At 32.8% G+C, this 19,953-nt stretch overlaps 1 protein-coding gene across 10 annotated transcripts in view; it reads left to right on the forward strand.

Annotated features, from left to right (window-relative positions):
- agrn (agrin) overlaps positions 1-19,953 on the forward strand; it is a 595,247-nt gene that overhangs the window by 543,757 nt on the left and 31,537 nt on the right. For 4 of the 10 annotated variants that reach the window (XM_062057528.1, XM_062057544.1, XM_062057539.1 and 1 more), the window contains 5 exons: positions 1,873-1,884; positions 3,567-3,683; positions 11,974-12,157; positions 14,758-14,848; positions 18,142-18,165. In XM_062057528.1, the coding sequence (XP_061913512.1) occupies positions 1,873-1,884; positions 3,567-3,683; positions 11,974-12,157; positions 14,758-14,848; positions 18,142-18,165 (428 nt within the window). The remainder of the gene's footprint in view (positions 1-1,872; positions 1,885-3,566; positions 3,684-11,973; positions 12,158-14,757; positions 14,849-18,141; positions 18,166-19,953) is intronic. The other 6 variants (XM_062057543.1, XM_062057545.1, XM_062057546.1 and 3 more) reach the window with 3 other exon arrangements.

Genomic DNA, 19,953 nt, shown 5'->3' on the forward strand with positions numbered 1-19,953 from the left:
AAAAGAAAGAAAGAAAGGTCCGAGTGTAGTGGGTGGGAGGTGTTGTCCATAATGGCTAGGAGCTTTGCTAGACTTCTCCTCTCTGACACCACCGCCAGAGAGTCTAGCTCCGCTCCCACCACGTTACTGGCCTTCTCTACCAACTTGTCCAGTCTGTTTGCGTCCCAGCCAGCCACGGCGTACAAGAAGGCGCCCGCCACCACCAACTCGTAGAACATCTTGATGTTCATGATATGCCTTTATTAACACGTGATGTGCCTTCACGAACACTGTGATGTATTTATGTGTGTATGTATATACATGCATATATATATATATATATATATATATATATATATATATATATATATATATATATATATATATATATATATATATATATATATATATATATATATATATATATATATATATATATATATATATATATATATATATATATATATATATATATATATATATATATATATACATGCATATATATGTATATATATGTATATATATATATATATATATATATATATATATATATATATATATATATATATATATATATATATATATATATATATATATATATACACACACACATAAATACATACATATATACAGTATTACTTTAAAAACTGCAGAACCCTTTTGTCATATAGAAGATCTTTGATTTGTGTTTTTGCAGTAGGACCTTAAAAACAGCAGACCACTTTTGTCACATAGATGATCTCTGACTACTAGTGTTTTGGCAGTAGGACCTTAAAAACAGCAGACCACTTTTGTCATATAGATGATCTTTGACTAGTGTTTTGGCAGTAGGACCTTAAAAACAGCAGACCACTTTTGTCACATAGATGATCTTTGACTAGTGTTTTTGCAGTATTACTTTAAAAACTGCAGAACACTTTTGTTATGTAGAGGATCTTTGACTAGTGTTTTGGCAGTAGGACCTTAAAAACAGCAGTCCACTTTTGTCACATAGAGGATCTTTGACTAGTGTTTTTGCAGTATTACTTTAAAAACTGCAGAACACTTTTGTCATACAGAGGATCTTTGCTTAGTGTTTCTGCAGAATACCCTTTAAAAAGATCAGAACAGCCCTGCCATTTAGAGGATCTTTCATCAGTTCTTTTAGCAGTATTACTTTAAAAACAGAAGAACAGTCATGTTATATAGAGGATCTTTGACGAGTGTTTCTGCAGTAGAACCTTAAAACAGCACAACATTCTTGTTATATAGAGGATCTTTGACGAGTGTTTTTACAGTAGATCGTTAAAAACTGCAGAATGCTTTTGTCAAATAGAGGATCTTTGATTTCAGTTTTTGCAGTCGATCCTTAAAAATAGAACACTTTTGTCATACAGAGGATCTTTGACTAATGTTTTTGCAGTAGATTATTAAAAAACCGCAGGATGCTTCTGTCATATAGAAGATCCTTGATTAGTGTTTTTGCAGTAGATGAATAAAAACTGCAGAATGCTTCTGTCATATAGAGGATCTTTGATTAGTCTTTCTGCAGTATATCCTTAAAACAGCAGAACACTTTTGTAACATAAAGGATCTTTGACTAGAGTTTCTGCCATATATCATTGACAACAGCAGAACACCTTTGTAACATAGAGGATCTTTGATTGGTGTTTTTAAAGGGAAAGACCATGTTTATTTTGAGGGTAAATGTGGGGCCGTGTTTCCAGTGCATGAAAGTTCTTTCTGTGAGGCGATTGTTGACGTCCAATCAAGGAGAAGATGGATTCTCTTTGGGAATATTGTGGGTGATAAAAGAGGAAGATGCTGCCCGAGTCCCTTGAGCAAACGCATGCAGGTTTTGTGTCACCAACTAACTCTTCTTCCTCCTCTCTTCTTGTGCTGTCTGGAAATAAGAAATCACGAAAGGTAATGAAACACCTCGCAGACGTTTCACCACAGTACGACCTCTCACTCCCCTCTTGTAAACACACACACGCACACACCTTTTCACTGCCAGAAGAAAAGTGGCTTTGGCTCCGACTCGCTCCATCTGCTGCGCGGGGGCGGGCGGGAGGGAAGTGTCGGGACGGCCATTGTTTGTCACGTTTGTGTTGCAGGTACAAGTTTTACACCACTTCTTTTTGTCCTCAGGAAATATCAACTCTGTACTTTACACTCGGAGGTGTACCTCCTAGGCTCCCGATATATAGAGGATCTTTGACGAGCGCTTCACAGCAGCTCCTTAAACACAGCAGGATGCTCCTGTCACATAGACGATCTTTGACGAGTGTTTTTGTAGCAGCTCCTCGCAAACAGCAAAACGCTCCTGTTAAATTAAAGGATCTTTGACTAGTTGTCTGCAGTAGATCCTTAAATAGAATATCTTTGACTGTCACTTCTTGAATATGTCTTGAAAAACAGCAGAGCACTGTTGACATATAGAGGATCTTTGGCTAACATTTTAGGATTACCAATTCAAAGACTGCAGAGCGCTTCTGTTACATGGAGGATCTTTGACTATAATTTCTGGAGTAGATCCTAAAAGTGCTCCTGTCATTTGAATGATCTTTGACTAGCGTTTTAGTATTACGTACATAAAAACCACAGAGTGCTCCTGTTTCATAGGTGATCTTTGACTAGAGTTTTGGCATTACAACTTAAAAACGGCAGAGTGCTCCTGTCATACAAATGATCTTTGACAAGAGATTTAGCATCACGTACATAAAAACAGCAGAGTGCACCTTTCATATAAATGATCTATGACAAGTTTTAGTATTATGTACAAAAAACAGCAGGGTGCTCCTGTCATATAAATAATCTTTGACAAGAGTTTTAGCATCACGTATATAAAAACTGCAGAGTGCTCCTGTCATATAAATTATCTTTGACAAGCGTTTTAGTATGATGTACATAAAAACAGCAGAGTGCTCGTGTCATATAAATGATCTTTGACAAGAGTTTTAGTATTATGTACATAAAAACAGCAGAGTGCTCGTGTCATATAAATGATCTTTGACAAGAGTTTTAGTATTACGTACATAAAAACAGCTGAATGCTCCTGTCATATAAATGATCTTTCACAAGAGATTTAGCATCACGTACATAAAAATAGCAGAGTGCTCCTTTCATATAAATGATCTATGACAAGTTGTAGTATTATGTACATAAAAACAACAAAGTGCTCCTGTCATATAAATGATCTTTGACAAGAGTTTTAGTGTTATGTACATAAAAACAGCAGAGTGCTCCTGTCATATAAATGATCTTTGACAAGAGTTTTAGTACTATGTACATAAAAACAGCAGAGTGCTCGTGTCATATAAATGATCTTTGACAAGAGTGTTAGCATCACGTACAAAAAAACAGCAGAGTGCTCCTGTCTTATAAATGATCTTTGACAAGAGTCTTAGTATTATGTACAGTACATAAAAACAGCAGAGTGCTACTGTCATATAAATGATCTTTGACAAGAGTTTTAGTATTAAGTACATATAAACAGCAGAGTTTATGATCTTTGACATCAGGTACATAAAAACAGTCCAAGAATTGAAGTGAAAGCTACACATCATCAAGAAGTAAACAAGTGTTGTTGTTGTTGTTGTCCTCAGAACCTCCACGTGGACTTGAACCTGAAGGAGTCGCTCCTAGTGGGCGGAGCTCCTGACTACAGTCGACTCGCCAGAAGCGCGGCGCTCACAGAAGGATTTGTGGGAACCATCCAGAAGGTAAAAGTTTGACACTGGAACTGACTCATTGTTTGTCATCGTATGATTTTTTATATTAAAATGATTATTATTATTCATATTTATATTTATATTCTTATTATTCATATTCTTATTATTCATATTCTTATTATTTATATTCTTATTCATGTTATTATTCATATGTATAATATTATTAAAATGTGTATTATTATTATTCATATGTGTATTATTATTATTCATAATTATACTGTTATTCATTTTGTTATTATTAATATTACTCATATTATTATTCATATATTCATATTATTATTATTTTTCATATTATTATTACTCATATTATTATTATTCATATTACTCATATTCCTATATTCATATTATTAATATTCATTGTATTATTATTATTAATTGTAATATTATTCATATTCTTATTGTTCATATTATTCATAATTATATCCCTATTTTAGTGCACAATAATAATATAATATTATTATATTATGATAATATTTTGTTATTATGATAATATAATATTATAATATTATGTTATTATGATAATATAATATTATAATATTATTATAATATTATTATATTGTTGTGTTATTTTACAAAGCTCATTGTCAACTCTTTCATTTGTTTTTTTCTCACATCTTTATTCTGACATCTTTGTAGTGTTTTTATTTTTTTCTTGGCTGTGCAGCTCGTCTCCATGACAACGAGCAAAAATAGCCAGCAGAAGAAAAGCACAAAGGTGTCATTAGTTCTGCTCCACAACATTTGCTTAGTCTCTCTGGAGGACAATCATCAGGCTCAATGTGTGCTTTGTCCTTCCTGGGACCTCGTCCTTCAAGCCTGTTTTATAGAGGATCTTTGAGGGTGTTTGCATCAAGTTATAGCACAGTGTTTCTGTCATAGAGGATCTTTAGAGGGTGTTTGCATCAAGTTATAGCACAATGTTCCTGTCATATAGAGGATCTTTGACTAGTGTTTTTGCATCAAGTCCTTACGAATAGCACAATGTTCCTAGAGGATCAATGTTCCTGTTATATTAGAGGATCTTTGAGGGTGTTTGCATTAACTTATAGCACAATGTTTCTGTCACAGCGGATCTTTGAGGGTGTTTGCATCAAGTTGTAGCATAACGTTCCTGTTATATAGAGGATCTTTGAGGGTGTTTGCATCAAGTTATAGCACAATGTTCCTGTCATATAGAGGATCTTTGAGGGTGTTTGCATCAAGTTATAGCACAATGTTCCTGTCATATAAAGGATCTTTGAGGGTGTTTGCATCAAGTTATAGCACAATGTTCCTGTCATATAGAAGATCTTTGAGGGTGTTTGCATCAAGTTATATAGGATCTTTGAGGGTGTTTGCATCAAGTTGTAGCACAATGTTCCTGTCATATAGAGGATATTTGAGGGTGTTTGCATCACGTTATAGCATAATGTTCCTGTCATATAGAGGTTCTTTGAAGGTGTTTGCATCAAGTTATAGCATAATGTTCCTGTGTTATAAAGGATCTTTGAGGGTGTTTACATCAAGTTATAGCACAATGTTCCTGTCGTATAGAGGATCTTTGAGGGTGTTTGCATCAAGTTATAACACAATGTTCCTGTCACATAAAGGATCTTTGAGGGTGTTTGCATCAAGTTGTAGCATAACGTTCCTGTTATATAGAGGATCTTTGAGGGTGTTTGCATCAAGTTATAGCACAATGTTCCTGTCATATAAAGGATCTTTGAGGGTGTTTGCATCAAGTTATAGCACAATGTTCCTGTCATATAGAAGATCTTTGAGGGTGTTTGCATCAAGTTATATAGGATCTTTGAGGGTGTTTGCATCAAGTTGTAGCACAATGTTCCTGTCATATAGAGGATATTTGAGGGTGTTTGCATCACGTTATAGCACAATGTTCCTGTCATATAGAGGTTCTTTGAAGGTGTTTGCATCAAGTTATAGCATAATGTTCCTGTGTTATAAAGGATCTTTGAGGGTGTTTACATCAAGTTATAGCACAATGTTCCTGTCATATAGAGGATCTTTGAGGGTGTTTGCATCAAGTTATAACACAATGTTCCTGTCACATAAAGGATCTTTGAGGGTGTTTGCATCAAGTTGTAGCATAACGTTCCTGTTATATAGAGGATCTTTGAGGGTGTTTGCATCAAGTTATAGCACAATGTTCCTGTCATATAAAGGATCTTTGAGGGTGTTTGCATCAAGTTATAGCACAATGTTCCTGTCATATAGAAGATCTTTGAGGGTGTTTGCATCAAGTTATATAGGATCTTTGAGGGTGTTTGCATCAAGTTGTAGCACAATGTTCCTGTCATATAGAGGATATTTGAGGGTGTTTGCATCACGTTATAGCACAATGTTCCTGTCATATAGAGGTTCTTTGAAGGTGTTTGCATCAAGTTATAGCATAATGTTCCTGTGTTATAAAGGATCTTTGAGGGTGTTTACATCAAGTTATAGCACAATGTTCCTGTCATATAGAGGATCTTTGAGGGTGTTTGCATCAAGTTATAACACAATGTTCCTGTCACATAAAGGATCTTTGAGGGTGTTTGCATCAAGTTGTAGCATAACGTTCCTGTTATATAGAGGATCTTTGAGGGTGTTTGCATCAAGTTATAGCACAATGTTCCTGTCATATAAAGGATCTTTGAGGGTGTTTGCATCAAGTTATAGCACAATGTTCCTGTCATATAGAAGATCTTTGAGGGTGTTTGCATCAAGTTATATAGGATCTTTGAGGGTGTTTGCATCAAGTTGTAGCACAATGTTCCTGTCATATAGAGGATATTTGAGGGTGTTTGCATCAAGTTATAACACAATGTTCCTGTCACATAAAGGATCTTTGAGGGTGTTTGCATCAAGTTGTAGCATAACGTTCCTGTTATATAGAGGATCTTTGAGGGTGTTTGCATCAAGTTATAGCACAATGTTCCTGTCATATAAAGGATCTTTGAGGGTGTTTGCATCAAGTTATAGCACAATGTTCCTGTCATATAGAAGATCTTTGAGGGTGTTTGCATCAAGTTATATAGGATCTTTGAGGGTGTTTGCATCAAGTTGTAGCACAATGTTCCTGTCATATAGAGGATATTTGAGGGTGTTTGCATCACGTTATAGCACAATGTTCCTGTCATATAGAGGTTCTTTGAAGGTGTTTGCATCAAGTTATAGCATAATGTTCCTGTGTTATAAAGGATCTTTGAGGGTGTTTACATCAAGTTATAGCACAATGTTCCTGTTATATAGAGGATCTTTGAGGGTGTTTGCATCAAGTTATAACACAATGTTCCTGTCACATAAAGGATCTTTGAGGGTGTTTGCATCAAGTTATAGCACAATGTTCCTGTCATATAGAGGATATTTGAGGGTGTTTGCATCAAGTTATATAGGATCTTTGAGGGTGTTTGCATCAAGTTGTAGCACAATGTTCCTGTCATATAGAGGATATTTGAGGGTGTTTGCATCAAGTTGTAGCACAATGCTCTTGTCATATAGAGGATCTTTGAGCTGTGTTTGCATAAAGTTATGGCACAATGTTCCTGTCATATAAAGGATATTTGAGGGTGTTTGCATCAAGTTGTAGCACAATGTTCCTGTCATATAGAGGTTCTTTGAGGGTGTTTGCATCAAGTTATAGCACAATGCTCTTGTCATATAGAGGATCTTTGAGCTGTGTTTGCATAAAGTTATGGCACAATGTTCCTGTCATATAAAGGATCTTTGAGGGTGTTTGCATCAAGTTATACCACAATGTTCCTGTCATATTGAGGATCTTTTAGGGTGTTTGCTTCAAGTTATAGCATAATGTTCCTGTTATATAGAGGATCTTTGAAGGTGTTTGCATCAAGTTATAGCATAATGTTCCTGTGTTATAAAGGATCTTTGAGGGTGTTTGCATCAAGTTATAGCACAATGTTCCTGTCATATAGAGCAGTGGTCCCCAACCTTTTTGTAGCTGGGGACCGGTCAACGCTTGAAAATTTGAAATTTGTCCCACGGACCGGGGGGGGGTTTATTTATTTTTTCATAAAAAATGCTTACGGACTGTATCCCTCCAGACTGTATTGATCTATATTGATATATAATGTATATATTGTGTTTTTTTATGTTGATTTAATAAAAAAATAAAAATAAAAATAAATAAATACAAAAATATTTTTTTTTAATTTCTTGCGCGGCCCGGTGGTTGGGGACCACTGATATAGAGGATCTTTGAGGGTGTTTGCATCAAGTTATAACACAATGTTCCTGTCACATAAAGGATCTTTGAGGGTGTTTGCATCAAGTTGTAGCATAACGTTCCTGTTATATAGAGGATCTTTGAGGGTGTTTGCATCAAGTTATAGCACAATGTTCCTGTCATATAGAAGATCTTTGAGGGTGTTTGCATCAAGTTATATAGGATCTTTGAGGGTGTTTGCATCAAGTTGTAGCACAATGTTCCTGTCATATAGAGGATATTTGAGGGTGTTTGCATCACGTTATAGCACAATGTTCCTGTCATATAGAGGTTCTTTGAAGGTGTTTGCATCAAGTTATAGCATAATGTTCCTGTGTTATAAAGGATCTTTGAGGGTGTTTACATCAAGTTATAGCACAATGTTCCTGTTATATAGAGGATCTTTGAGGGTGTTTGCATCAAGTTATAACACAATGTTCCTGTCACATAAAGGATCTTTGAGGGTGTTTGCATCAAGTTATAGCACAATGTTCCTGTCATATAGAAGATCTTTGAGGGTGTTTGCATCAAGTTATATAGGATCTTTGAGGGTGTTTGCATCAAGTTGTAGCACAATGTTCCTGTCATATAGAGGATATTTGAGGGTGTTTGCATCAAGTTGTAGCACAATGCTCTTGTCATATAGAGGATCTTTGAGCTGTGTTTGCATAAAGTTATGGCACAATGTTCCTGTCATATAAAGGATATTTGAGGGTGTTTGCATCAAGTTGTAGCACAATGTTCCTGTCATATAGAGGTTCTTTGAGGGTGTTTGCATCAAGTTATAGCACAATGCTCTTGTCATATAGAGGATCTTTGAGCTGTGTTTGCATAAAGTTATGGCACAATGTTCCTGTCATATAAAGGATCTTTGAGGGTGTTTGCATCAAGTTATATAGGATCTTTGAGGGTGTTTGCATCAAGTTGTAGCACAATGTTCCTGTCATATAGAGGATATTTGAGGGTGTTTGCATCACGTTATAGCACAATGTTCCTGTCATATTGAGGATCTTTTAGGGTGTTTGCTTCAAGTTATAGCATAATGTTCCTGTTATATAGAGGATCTTTGAAGGTGTTTGCATCAAGTTATAGCATAATGTTCCTGTGTTATAAAGGATCTTTGAGGGTGTTTGCATCAAGTTATAGCACAATGTTCCTGTCATATAGAGCAGTGGTCCCCAACCTTTTTGTAGCTGGGGACCGGTCAACGCTTGAAAATTTGAAATTTGTCCCACGGACCGGGGGGGGGTTTATTTATTTTTTCATAAAAAATGCTTACGGACTGTATCCCTCCAGACTGTATTGATCTATATTGATATATAATGTATATATTGTGTTTTTTTATGTTGATTTAATAAAAAAATAAAAATAAAAATAAATAAATACAAAAATATTTTTTTTTAATTTCTTGCGCGGCCCGGTGGTTGGGGACCACTGATATAGAGGATCTTTGAGGGTGTTTGCATCAAGTTATAACACAATGTTCCTGTCACATAAAGGATCTTTGAGGGTGTTTGCATCAAGTTGTAGCATAACGTTCCTGTTATATAGAGGATCTTTGAGGGTGTTTGCATCAAGTTATAGCACAATGTTCCTGTCATATAGAAGATCTTTGAGGGTGTTTGCATCAAGTTATATAGGATCTTTGAGGGTGTTTGCATCAAGTTGTAGCACAATGTTCCTGTCATATAGAGGATATTTGAGGGTGTTTGCATCACGTTATAGCACAATGTTCCTGTCATATAGAGGTTCTTTGAAGGTGTTTGCATCAAGTTATAGCATAATGTTCCTGTGTTATAAAGGATCTTTGAGGGTGTTTACATCAAGTTATAGCACAATGTTCCTGTTATATAGAGGATCTTTGAGGGTGTTTGCATCAAGTTATAACACAATGTTCCTGTCACATAAAGGATCTTTGAGGGTGTTTGCATCAAGTTATAGCACAATGTTCCTGTCATATAGAAGATCTTTGAGGGTGTTTGCATCAAGTTATATAGGATCTTTGAGGGTGTTTGCATCAAGTTGTAGCACAATGTTCCTGTCATATAGAGGATATTTGAGGGTGTTTGCATCAAGTTGTAGCACAATGCTCTTGTCATATAGAGGATCTTTGAGCTGTGTTTGCATAAAGTTATGGCACAATGTTCCTGTCATATAAAGGATATTTGAGGGTGTTTGCATCAAGTTGTAGCACAATGTTCCTGTCATATAGAGGTTCTTTGAGGGTGTTTGCATCAAGTTATAGCACAATGCTCTTGTCATATAGAGGATCTTTGAGCTGTGTTTGCATAAAGTTATGGCACAATGTTCCTGTCATATAAAGGATCTTTGAGGGTGTTTGCATCAAGTTATATAGGATCTTTGAGGGTGTTTGCATCAAGTTGTAGCACAATGTTCCTGTCATATAGAGGATATTTGAGGGTGTTTGCATCACGTTATAGCACAATGTTCCTGTCATATAGAGGTTCTTTGAAGGTGTTTGCATCAAGTTATAGCATAATGTTCCTGTGTTATAAAGGATCTGTGAGGGTGTTTACATCAAGTTATAGCACAATGTTCCTGTCATATAGAGGATCTTTGAGGGTGTTTGCATCAAGTTATAACACAATGTTCCTGTCACATAAAGGATCTTTGAGGGTGTTTGCATCAAGTTGTAGCACAATGTTCCTGTCATATAGAGGTTCTTTGAGGGTGTTTGCATCAAGTTATAGCACAATGCTCTTGTCATATAGAGGATCTTTGAGCTGTGTTTGCATAAAGTTATGGCACAATGTTCCTGTCATATAAAGGATCTTTGAGGGTGTTTGCATCAAGTTACACCACAATGTTCCTGTCATATTGAGGATCTTTTAGGGTGTTTGCATCAAGTTATAGCATAATGTTCCTGTTATATAGAGGATCTTTGAAGGTGTTTGCATCAAGTTATAGCATAATGTTCCTGTGTTATAAAGGATCTTTGAGGGTGTTTGCATCAAGTTATAGCACAATGTTCCTGTCATATAGAGCAGTGGTCCCCAACCTTTTTGTAGCTGGGGACCGGTCAACGCTTGAAAATTTCTCCCACGGACCGGGGGGGGGGGGTTATTTTTATTTATTTTTTCATAAAAAATGCTTACGGACTGTATCCCTCCAGACTGTATTGATCTATATTGATATATAATGTATATATTGTGTTTTTTTATGTTGATTTAATAAAAAAAATAAAAATAAAAATAAATAAATACAAAAATATTTTTTTTTAATTTCTTGCGCGGCCCGGTGGTTGGGGACCACTGATATAGAGGATCTTTGAGGGTGTTTGCATCAAGTTATAGCACAATGTTCCTGTCATATAGAGGATCTTTGAGGGTGTTTGCATCAAGTTATAGCACAATGTTCCTGTCATATAGAGGATCTTTGACTAGCGTTTTTGCATCATTTTCTGGGGACGGCGTGGCGAAGTTGGTAGAGTAGCCGTGCCAGCAATCGGAGGGTTGCTGGTTACTGGGGTTCAATCCCCACCTTCTACCATCCTAGTCACGTCCGTTGTGTCCTTGGGCAAGACACTTCACCCTTGCTCCTGATGGGTGCTGGTTAGCGCCTTTCATGGCAGCTCCTGCCATCAGTGTGTGAATGTGTGTGTGAATGGGTGAATGTGGAAATACTGTCAAAGCGCTTTGAGTACCTTTGAGTACCTTGAAGGTAGAAAAGCACTATACAAGTATAACTCATTTATCATTTATATAGAGGATCTTTGAGGGTGTTTGCATCAAGTTATAGCACAATGTTTCTGTCATATAGAGGATCTTTGAGGGTGTTTGCATCAAGTTATAGCACAATGTTCCTGTCATATAGAGGATATTTGATTAGTTTTTTTTGCATCAAGTCCTTAAAAATAGAACAATGTTCCTGTTATATAGAGGATCTTTGACTAGTATTATATGCTGGTGTTTTATTGCAAACATGAATAATTATTGTGTTATTTGGTGTATCTTTGTAGTTGTTGCCATGGCTTTCAAAACAAAATGGGCGACGAATTAAAGTTTTGACACAAAATGGCCGCTTCGATGAGACATGAATCCATCTTTTCTCCGCCAGATCCTTCTAATGGGCACGCCCATCCTGCGAGAGGAGAACGCCCTGCGCTCCCAGAACCTGCTCATGTCCCAGCAGCACCCGTGTGCCAGGGCGCCGTGCCACAATGGCGGGCGCTGCAGCCCGCAGATGGACACGTACGAGTGCGTGTGTCTCAGCGGCTACTCCGGCGGACATTGCCAGAACAGTACGTACACCATCCTCATGACTGTGCACTGATTGGCTGGGAGAGAGCACATGCGAGGAAGATGGCGGCCATTTTGGCTCAAGTTACCAGTGTGCCATTGTCTTTTTTTTTATGATGATTACGTTTTTAACATTTTTATGAGTATTTGAAATGGTTTGGGTTTTAGATTTGTTTTTTGACTTCAAAACTCTATAAAAGTACACCTAGATGAATCAAATAAGTCCATATAACTTACATGAAATACAAAATAACTTCTATGAGGCGTTCCAAAATGAAAGAAATGCATTAAAACAAATGTGCTAGCTCAATGCTAATTTACATGGGATACGCCCTAGGCATGCTACTGATTAGCATTAGCCATTTTAGTGTGTTAGTGAATGAGAACGCGCGTTGCAATCAAACAGGGGGTGGGTGTAATAAGTACAATACTTGCAGTGTTTACACTTTTTAGGGCACAACAAAAGACAAGACCGGCACATTGGACTCATGACAACGGCAACAAACCAAGGACGAGCGGAAACAGATCCATACTTGCAAATAATACTCAGAAGTTATATTCTTGTTAGTACTGTCATTAATAAATTGTTGTATATTGCATAATTCTGTTGAAAATTACATTAAAATTAAATATGTGAAGTAATATATGTATATATATATATATATATATATATATATATATATATATATATATATATATATATATATATATATATATATATATATATATATATATATATATATATATATATATATATATATATATGTATATATATATGTATGTATATATATATATATATATATATATATATATATATATATATATATATATATATATATATATATATATACATACATATATACATACATACATACGCGGTACTATACTAATACCACATATATATATATATATATATATATATATATATATATATATATATATATATATATATATTGCGGTACTATACTAATACCACATATATATATATATATATATATATATATATATATATATATATATATATATATATATATATATATATATATATATATATATATATATATATATATATATAAATATATATATTTATATATATATATATATATATATATATATATATATATATATATATATATATATATATATATATATATATATATATATATATATATATATATATGTATATATGTCGTATTAGTATAGTACCGCGATACTAATGAATGAATCATTTACGGTACTATAACGTCTCTGAAACGTACCCGTCCCGGTACACTGTCATAAAATGTCATAAATATGTGCCATACAGTGAAACCACACTAAACAACAATGACAAACACATTTTGGGAGATTATTTGCACCGCAACACAACATAAACACAACAGAACAAATTCCCAGAATTCCCTGCAGCACCAACCTTTACGGGACGCTACATTATAAACAAATACCATTGGTGGATCTACACCTGACATCCACTGTAATGATACCAAGTACAGGGGTGTATCTAGTCGATACTACTATGATTACGTCGATATTTTTTTGCATCACAAAATCTTCTTTCGTTTTTTTCAAATGTATATTATGTTTATAAAGTCAGTAAATACGTCCCTGGACACATGAGGACTTTGAATATGACCAATGTATGATCCTGTAACTACTTGGTATTGGATCGATACCTAAATTTGTGGTATCATCCAAAACTAATGTAAAGTATCAAATAAGAGAAGAATAAGTGATGATTACATTTTAACAGAAGTGTAGATAGAACATGTTGGAACAGAAAATAAGCACATATTAACATTAAATTGACAAGTAGATTAATAATACATTTTTACAGTTTGTCTCTCATAATGTAAACAAAATAATAGGTAGATAAATGATACAATATGTTACTGCATACGTCAGCAGACTAATTAGGAGTCTTTGTTTGTTTACTTACTATTAAAAGACAAGTTGTCTACTATGTTCACTATTTTTTTTAAGGACTAAATTACAATAATAAACATATGTTTCATGTACCCTAAGATTTTTTGTTAAAATAAAGACAATAATGACATTTTTTGTGGTCCCCTTTATTTTGAAAAGTACCGAAAAGTACCGAAAAATATCGAAATGATTTTAGTACCGGTACGAAAATATTGGTATCGTTACAACACTAGTATACAGTATATATATTGACGATATATATGTATATATACATATATGTATATAAATGTATGTATACATATACGGTATATGTATATACACATATATATATATATGTGTATATACATATATATGTATATAAACATATATATGTATATTTATATATAAATACATATATATACATATGTGTATATAAACATATATATATGTGTATATGTGTATATATACATATGTATGTGTATATATATATATATATATATATATATATATATATATATATATATATATATATATATAGTTGATCTGAAAGGTGTGCAGTGGTGATAAATCATGGCGTGTAGTAAAAGGCTGTCCTACAAAAGTGTGCCGTTAACCCTATCCAACATGTCCGCCTGTCCTCTCTATGCTAATTGCAAAAGTCTCATGGATCCACTAACCCATCGTCATCTTCCTCCGCCAGCCATTTACGAGAAGTCTGCCGGCACGGAGACGGAGGCCATCGCCTTTGACGGCCGCACCTTCATCGAGTACCACAACGCCGTCACCAGGAGGTAAGACCCTCCTCCTCCCCCTCCAGACAAACTCCGCCTCCTTTAGTAATCTGTGATGACATCATCAGGCTGCAAATAAACAAGCTGCGGGCTAATCGTCCTTGCTTTAGCGCAGGGGTGTCCAAAGTGCGGCCCAGGGGCCATTTGCGGATTCCGATTGTTAGCATTCCAATATTACCATGCTAGCTTTTTTGGGGCTAATTTGGCTAGTATACATTTGAGCGTCAACTATTGTGTTACTCGACAATTGCTACATGTTAGCATGCTCATGTTAGTAAGCTAGCTTTTTCAGCTCATTTTGTAGGTTTTCACCAGGGTCGTGTTTGGATTCTTGATGTATGCTAACATTACCATGCTAGCATTTTTAACACATTTTTCAGGTATACATCACAGAGTCATTCATGTTGGTGCTTGACACATGCTACAGTTAGTATTTTAGCATGCTAATGTGCTATCATTTTGAAGCTAATTTAAGACCTCAGTATCATATATTTTAATATTATACTATTACTGTAATCATCCTATTGTTAGCATAGTACTGTTAGCATGTTAGCTTTTTTGAGCTAATTTAAGACCTCATGTCATATATTTTAATATTCTACTATTTTTGTAATTATCCTATTGTTAGCATAGTACTGTTAGCATGTTAGCTTTTTTGAGCTAAATTAAGACCTCAGTGTCATATATTTTAATATTCCACTATTTTACTAATCATCCTATTGTTAGCATATTACTGTTAGCATGTTAGTTTTTTTTAGCTGATTTAAGACCTCAGTGTCATATATTTTTATATTCTACTGTTTTTGTAATCATCCTATGGTTAGCATAAAGCCCTTTGAGACACTTGTGATTTAGGGCTATATAAATAAACATTGATTGAATGATTGATAATACTGTTAGCATGTTAGCTTTTTTGAGCTAATTTAAGACCTCAGTGTCATATATTTTAATATTTTACTATTATTGTAATCATCCTATTGTTAGCATAGTACTGTTAGCATGTTAGCTTTTTGAGCTAATTTAAGACCTCATTGTCATATATTTTAATATTATACTATTTTACTAATCATCCTATTGTTAGCATAGTACTGTTAGCATGTCAGTTCAGCTTTGGCGCTTTAGCATTAACACAAAATTTTGACCAAAATCTATTTATTTCCAGTGAAAACTAGCAAAATGGCCCCGGCATCCTATGATTTGAGAAAAACATTTTGGGCACCCCTGCTTTAGCGCATCTTTGCTAGTTAGCGACACAATCCCAGTGTTGCCCTGTGCTAGCTGACATTTTGCAGCGTGTGGCGCCCCCTAAGGGTTGTGGTCAGAGGGGCGTGCCAAGTTCTCCGGCCATTTGACCAAACACCCCAATTGTTTTGTGGAGCGCATCCAGCTGTGTGAGAAATTTCAAGACAGTTTGTGTTCAGTGGTTTGATGATTTAATTAGGCAATTATTTTTTTAACTACAAATTTTTTCATGACAAAAAGTGTTTCATTTCTTCAACAAAATGTCATGACATACATTCCATTACACAAATCTATATATATACCACTATTCATATAAAAGTTAGTAAATGTAAACACTGCCATTTGTCCACTTATTACCTCTATTTAGTTATTGTTTTCTTTAGTATGATGTAGCTTTTCTTTTATGATGTTATTTTTTATGAAGTATACTTGATATAATAGTTGTTTTATGAATTATACTTTGTATACAATTATTTTTTTGTTTTTTTATAAATTATACTTAATATAATCTTTTTTTTTTTTTTTTAATTAATTTTACTAAAAAAAACATTATTTTTAGTGCTTTTATGACTTACACTTGATATGATAGTTGTGTTTTTTAATTATTTTTTTGTTTTTTTATGAATTGTACTTGATATAGTAGATGTTTTTGTATTTTATTTGTGTTTTTTATTAATTATACCTGATATAATAGTATATTTTTAGTGTTTTATGAAGTATACTTTATATATGTTTTAAGTTTTTAATGAATCATACTTGATATAAAAGTATTTCTAGTGTTTTATATTAATTATACATGACTAACAGTAGTTATTTTTTTATTGAGTCTTTTCTATGAATTCTACATGATATAATAATGTTTTTTAGTGTTTTTTTATGAATTATACTTGCTATAATAGTATTGTTGGTGTTTGTTATGAATTATACTTGGTATAATAGTATTTTTTAGTGTTTTTTCATTAATTATACTTGATATGATAGTATTATTAATTGTTTTTTATTGACCATACTTGATCTAATAGTATTTTTTAGTGTTTTTTTATGAATTATACTCGAGCATATCGTATTTTTTAGTGTTTTTTTTATTAATTATACTTGATATGATAGTATTTTTTAGTGTTTTTTTCATGAATTATACTTGATATGATAGTATTATTAATAGTTTTTTATTGATCATACTTGTCTTATAGTATTTTTTGGTGTTTTTTTAAAATTAACCTTGACATTTAAGTATTTGTTTGTGTTTTTAATTAATTATACATTATATAAAAGTATTTTTTAGTGTTGTTTTAATTAATTATACCTGATATAAGAGTATTTTTTAGTGTTTTTTAATCAATTATATTTGACATAAAAGTATTTGTTTGTGTTTTTTATGGATTATGATTGACATAAAATTATTTTTTAGTGTTTTTTATTAATTGTACTTGCTATAAGAGTATTTTTAGTGTGTTTTATGAATTATATTTTATATAAAATTATTTTTTACTGTTTTTATGAATTATACTTAATATGAACGTATTCTTTAGTGGGGGTTTTTATGAATCATACCTGATGTAATAGTTTTTTTGTGTGTTTTTTATAAAATTATACTTGACATAAAGGTATTTTTAGTGTTTTTATTAATTATACTTGATTTAAAAGTATTTTTTGTGTTTTTTATGAATTTTACTTAATTTAAAAGTATTTTTTTGAGGTTTTTTATGACTTTTACTTGACATTAAAGTATTATTTAGTGTTTTTTATGAATTCTACTTGATCTAATAGTATTGTTTTAGTGTTTTTTATGAATTATATTTGACATTATAGTATTTTTATGTGTGTTTTATGAATTCTACTTTCTTTAAAAAATGTTTTTTACTGTTTTTTTTATCAATTCTACTTGCTATAGAAGTATTTTAGTGTGTTTATGAATTGTATAAAAGTAGAAGCTCCCACCAAGCAGTCCAAAATGTCTGTGTCTATGTGTGTTGTTTATGTTGTGTCTAGGTGTGTTGTTTGTGTTTGTGTTGTTTGTGTGTCTGACGTGCTGTCTTCCTTCTGCACACAAGCCAACTGACCAATGAGATTCCAGAGTAAGTAGACCACAGCTGTCAATCAAACACAACTAACTCTCTCCCTTGATAGGCCACACAATAGCAGACAATAATCATCCTAACTGTCCATCATCCATCAAGTCCATATTTGGGGTGTCCGGTCCGATACTGATATCGCTGTGATATCAGCAAGTATCAGATGATATCGGCGTGTATGGAAAATGTCCCTAGCTACTAGGAGCTAGCAGCTACACAACAGCTAAGCACACAAGCTATTTATATATGTATATATATATAAATGATAAATATATATATATATATATATATATATATATATATATATATATATATATATATATATATATATATATATATATATATATATATATATATATATATATATTACAGTAATGTACTTTTAAAAGGAGGTTTTAGGACCTCTCTATGCAACCAGAAGGAGCTTTTCTAATCACTTTAATAATATAAATACACATTTGTATTATCATTATTCAACATTTTTCAAATAAAATGTAAAATATGTTTTTAATTACATTTTTTCTTAATTTAATTGTTTTGGATAATGTTTTAAGCATATTAAATTAAAGGTGTTCACAAAAAAAAAAAAAACTCACATCCAAATTGCGATTCTTTTTTATTCTGATTCTAAATCGATTCTTAATTTTCAAAAATGGATATAAAATATGAAGTATTGTATATATATATATATATATATATATATATATATATATATATATATATATATATATATATATATATATATATATATATATATATATATATATATATATAAATATATACAGTATATATATGTTTATGTACATATATGTGTGTATACATGTATATATATATATATATATATATATATATATATATATGAATACATATATATATACATATACAAACTTTTTTTTCTTTCTTTTTTTTTTCTTTTTTTTACAGAAATATACTTTTCGGACCTCTCTATGCAACCATTATTGTATAATAATAAAATTGTTATTATATTTAACTCTTTTAAAATACATTTGAAAGATTTTCTTTAATTACAATTGTTCTTAATTTTATTTTTTCATAAAAAAAATGTTTTTACATATAAAATCAAAGCGGAGCACAAAAAAGTCAATTCAGATCCGAATCCCGATTTGTATTCATTCCGATTCTAAATACATTTATATTTTTCAAAAATGGATTCAAACAAAATTACAATAAAAAAAAAATCATTTTTTAATTCTTGATATGACTTAACTTTTAAAAATTTTATTTTTAGGCCGTCTCCAGAAGGAGCTTTTTTAACGTTATTTGACAAAGTTTGATTCTATTTATGACACCAAATGATACTTTCATCCATTCTGAATCGACTCGTCACCCCAGGAATCGAATCGTTAAGTGCCTGAAGATTCGGTAACAAACGTGTCCGCATCATTCAACCTACTATGTCACGAATGAATGTGGTCACTCTGTGTCACCCCAAAAAATTTAAAATACCACTCTACTTCAACTTAAAGACAGTATAAGTCCATTCCAGACGGTTAATAATAAATATGTTAGCATTTTTCATAACTGTTTGACTCATTTCACTTGATCAAACCTTGTCTAACACTACTCAATAACACAAGTATGAATGATTCCTGCTGATATAGTATGGGATCAATACTTAAGGCTCCAGTATCGGACGTGACGCCCCGAGTCCATATCCATGTGTTATGTGCCGCAGTGGGAAGAAGCATGAAAGTGCATGGTCAGCATTTTGCCAAGAGGAGACTGTGTAACATTGTTATGCATGTGTCATAAACAAACAAGAAAATATGA

This window comes from Entelurus aequoreus, linkage group LG01, assembly GCF_033978785.1.
Source record: "Entelurus aequoreus isolate RoL-2023_Sb linkage group LG01, RoL_Eaeq_v1.1, whole genome shotgun sequence".
Taxonomy (NCBI): domain Eukaryota; kingdom Metazoa; phylum Chordata; class Actinopteri; order Syngnathiformes; family Syngnathidae; genus Entelurus; species Entelurus aequoreus.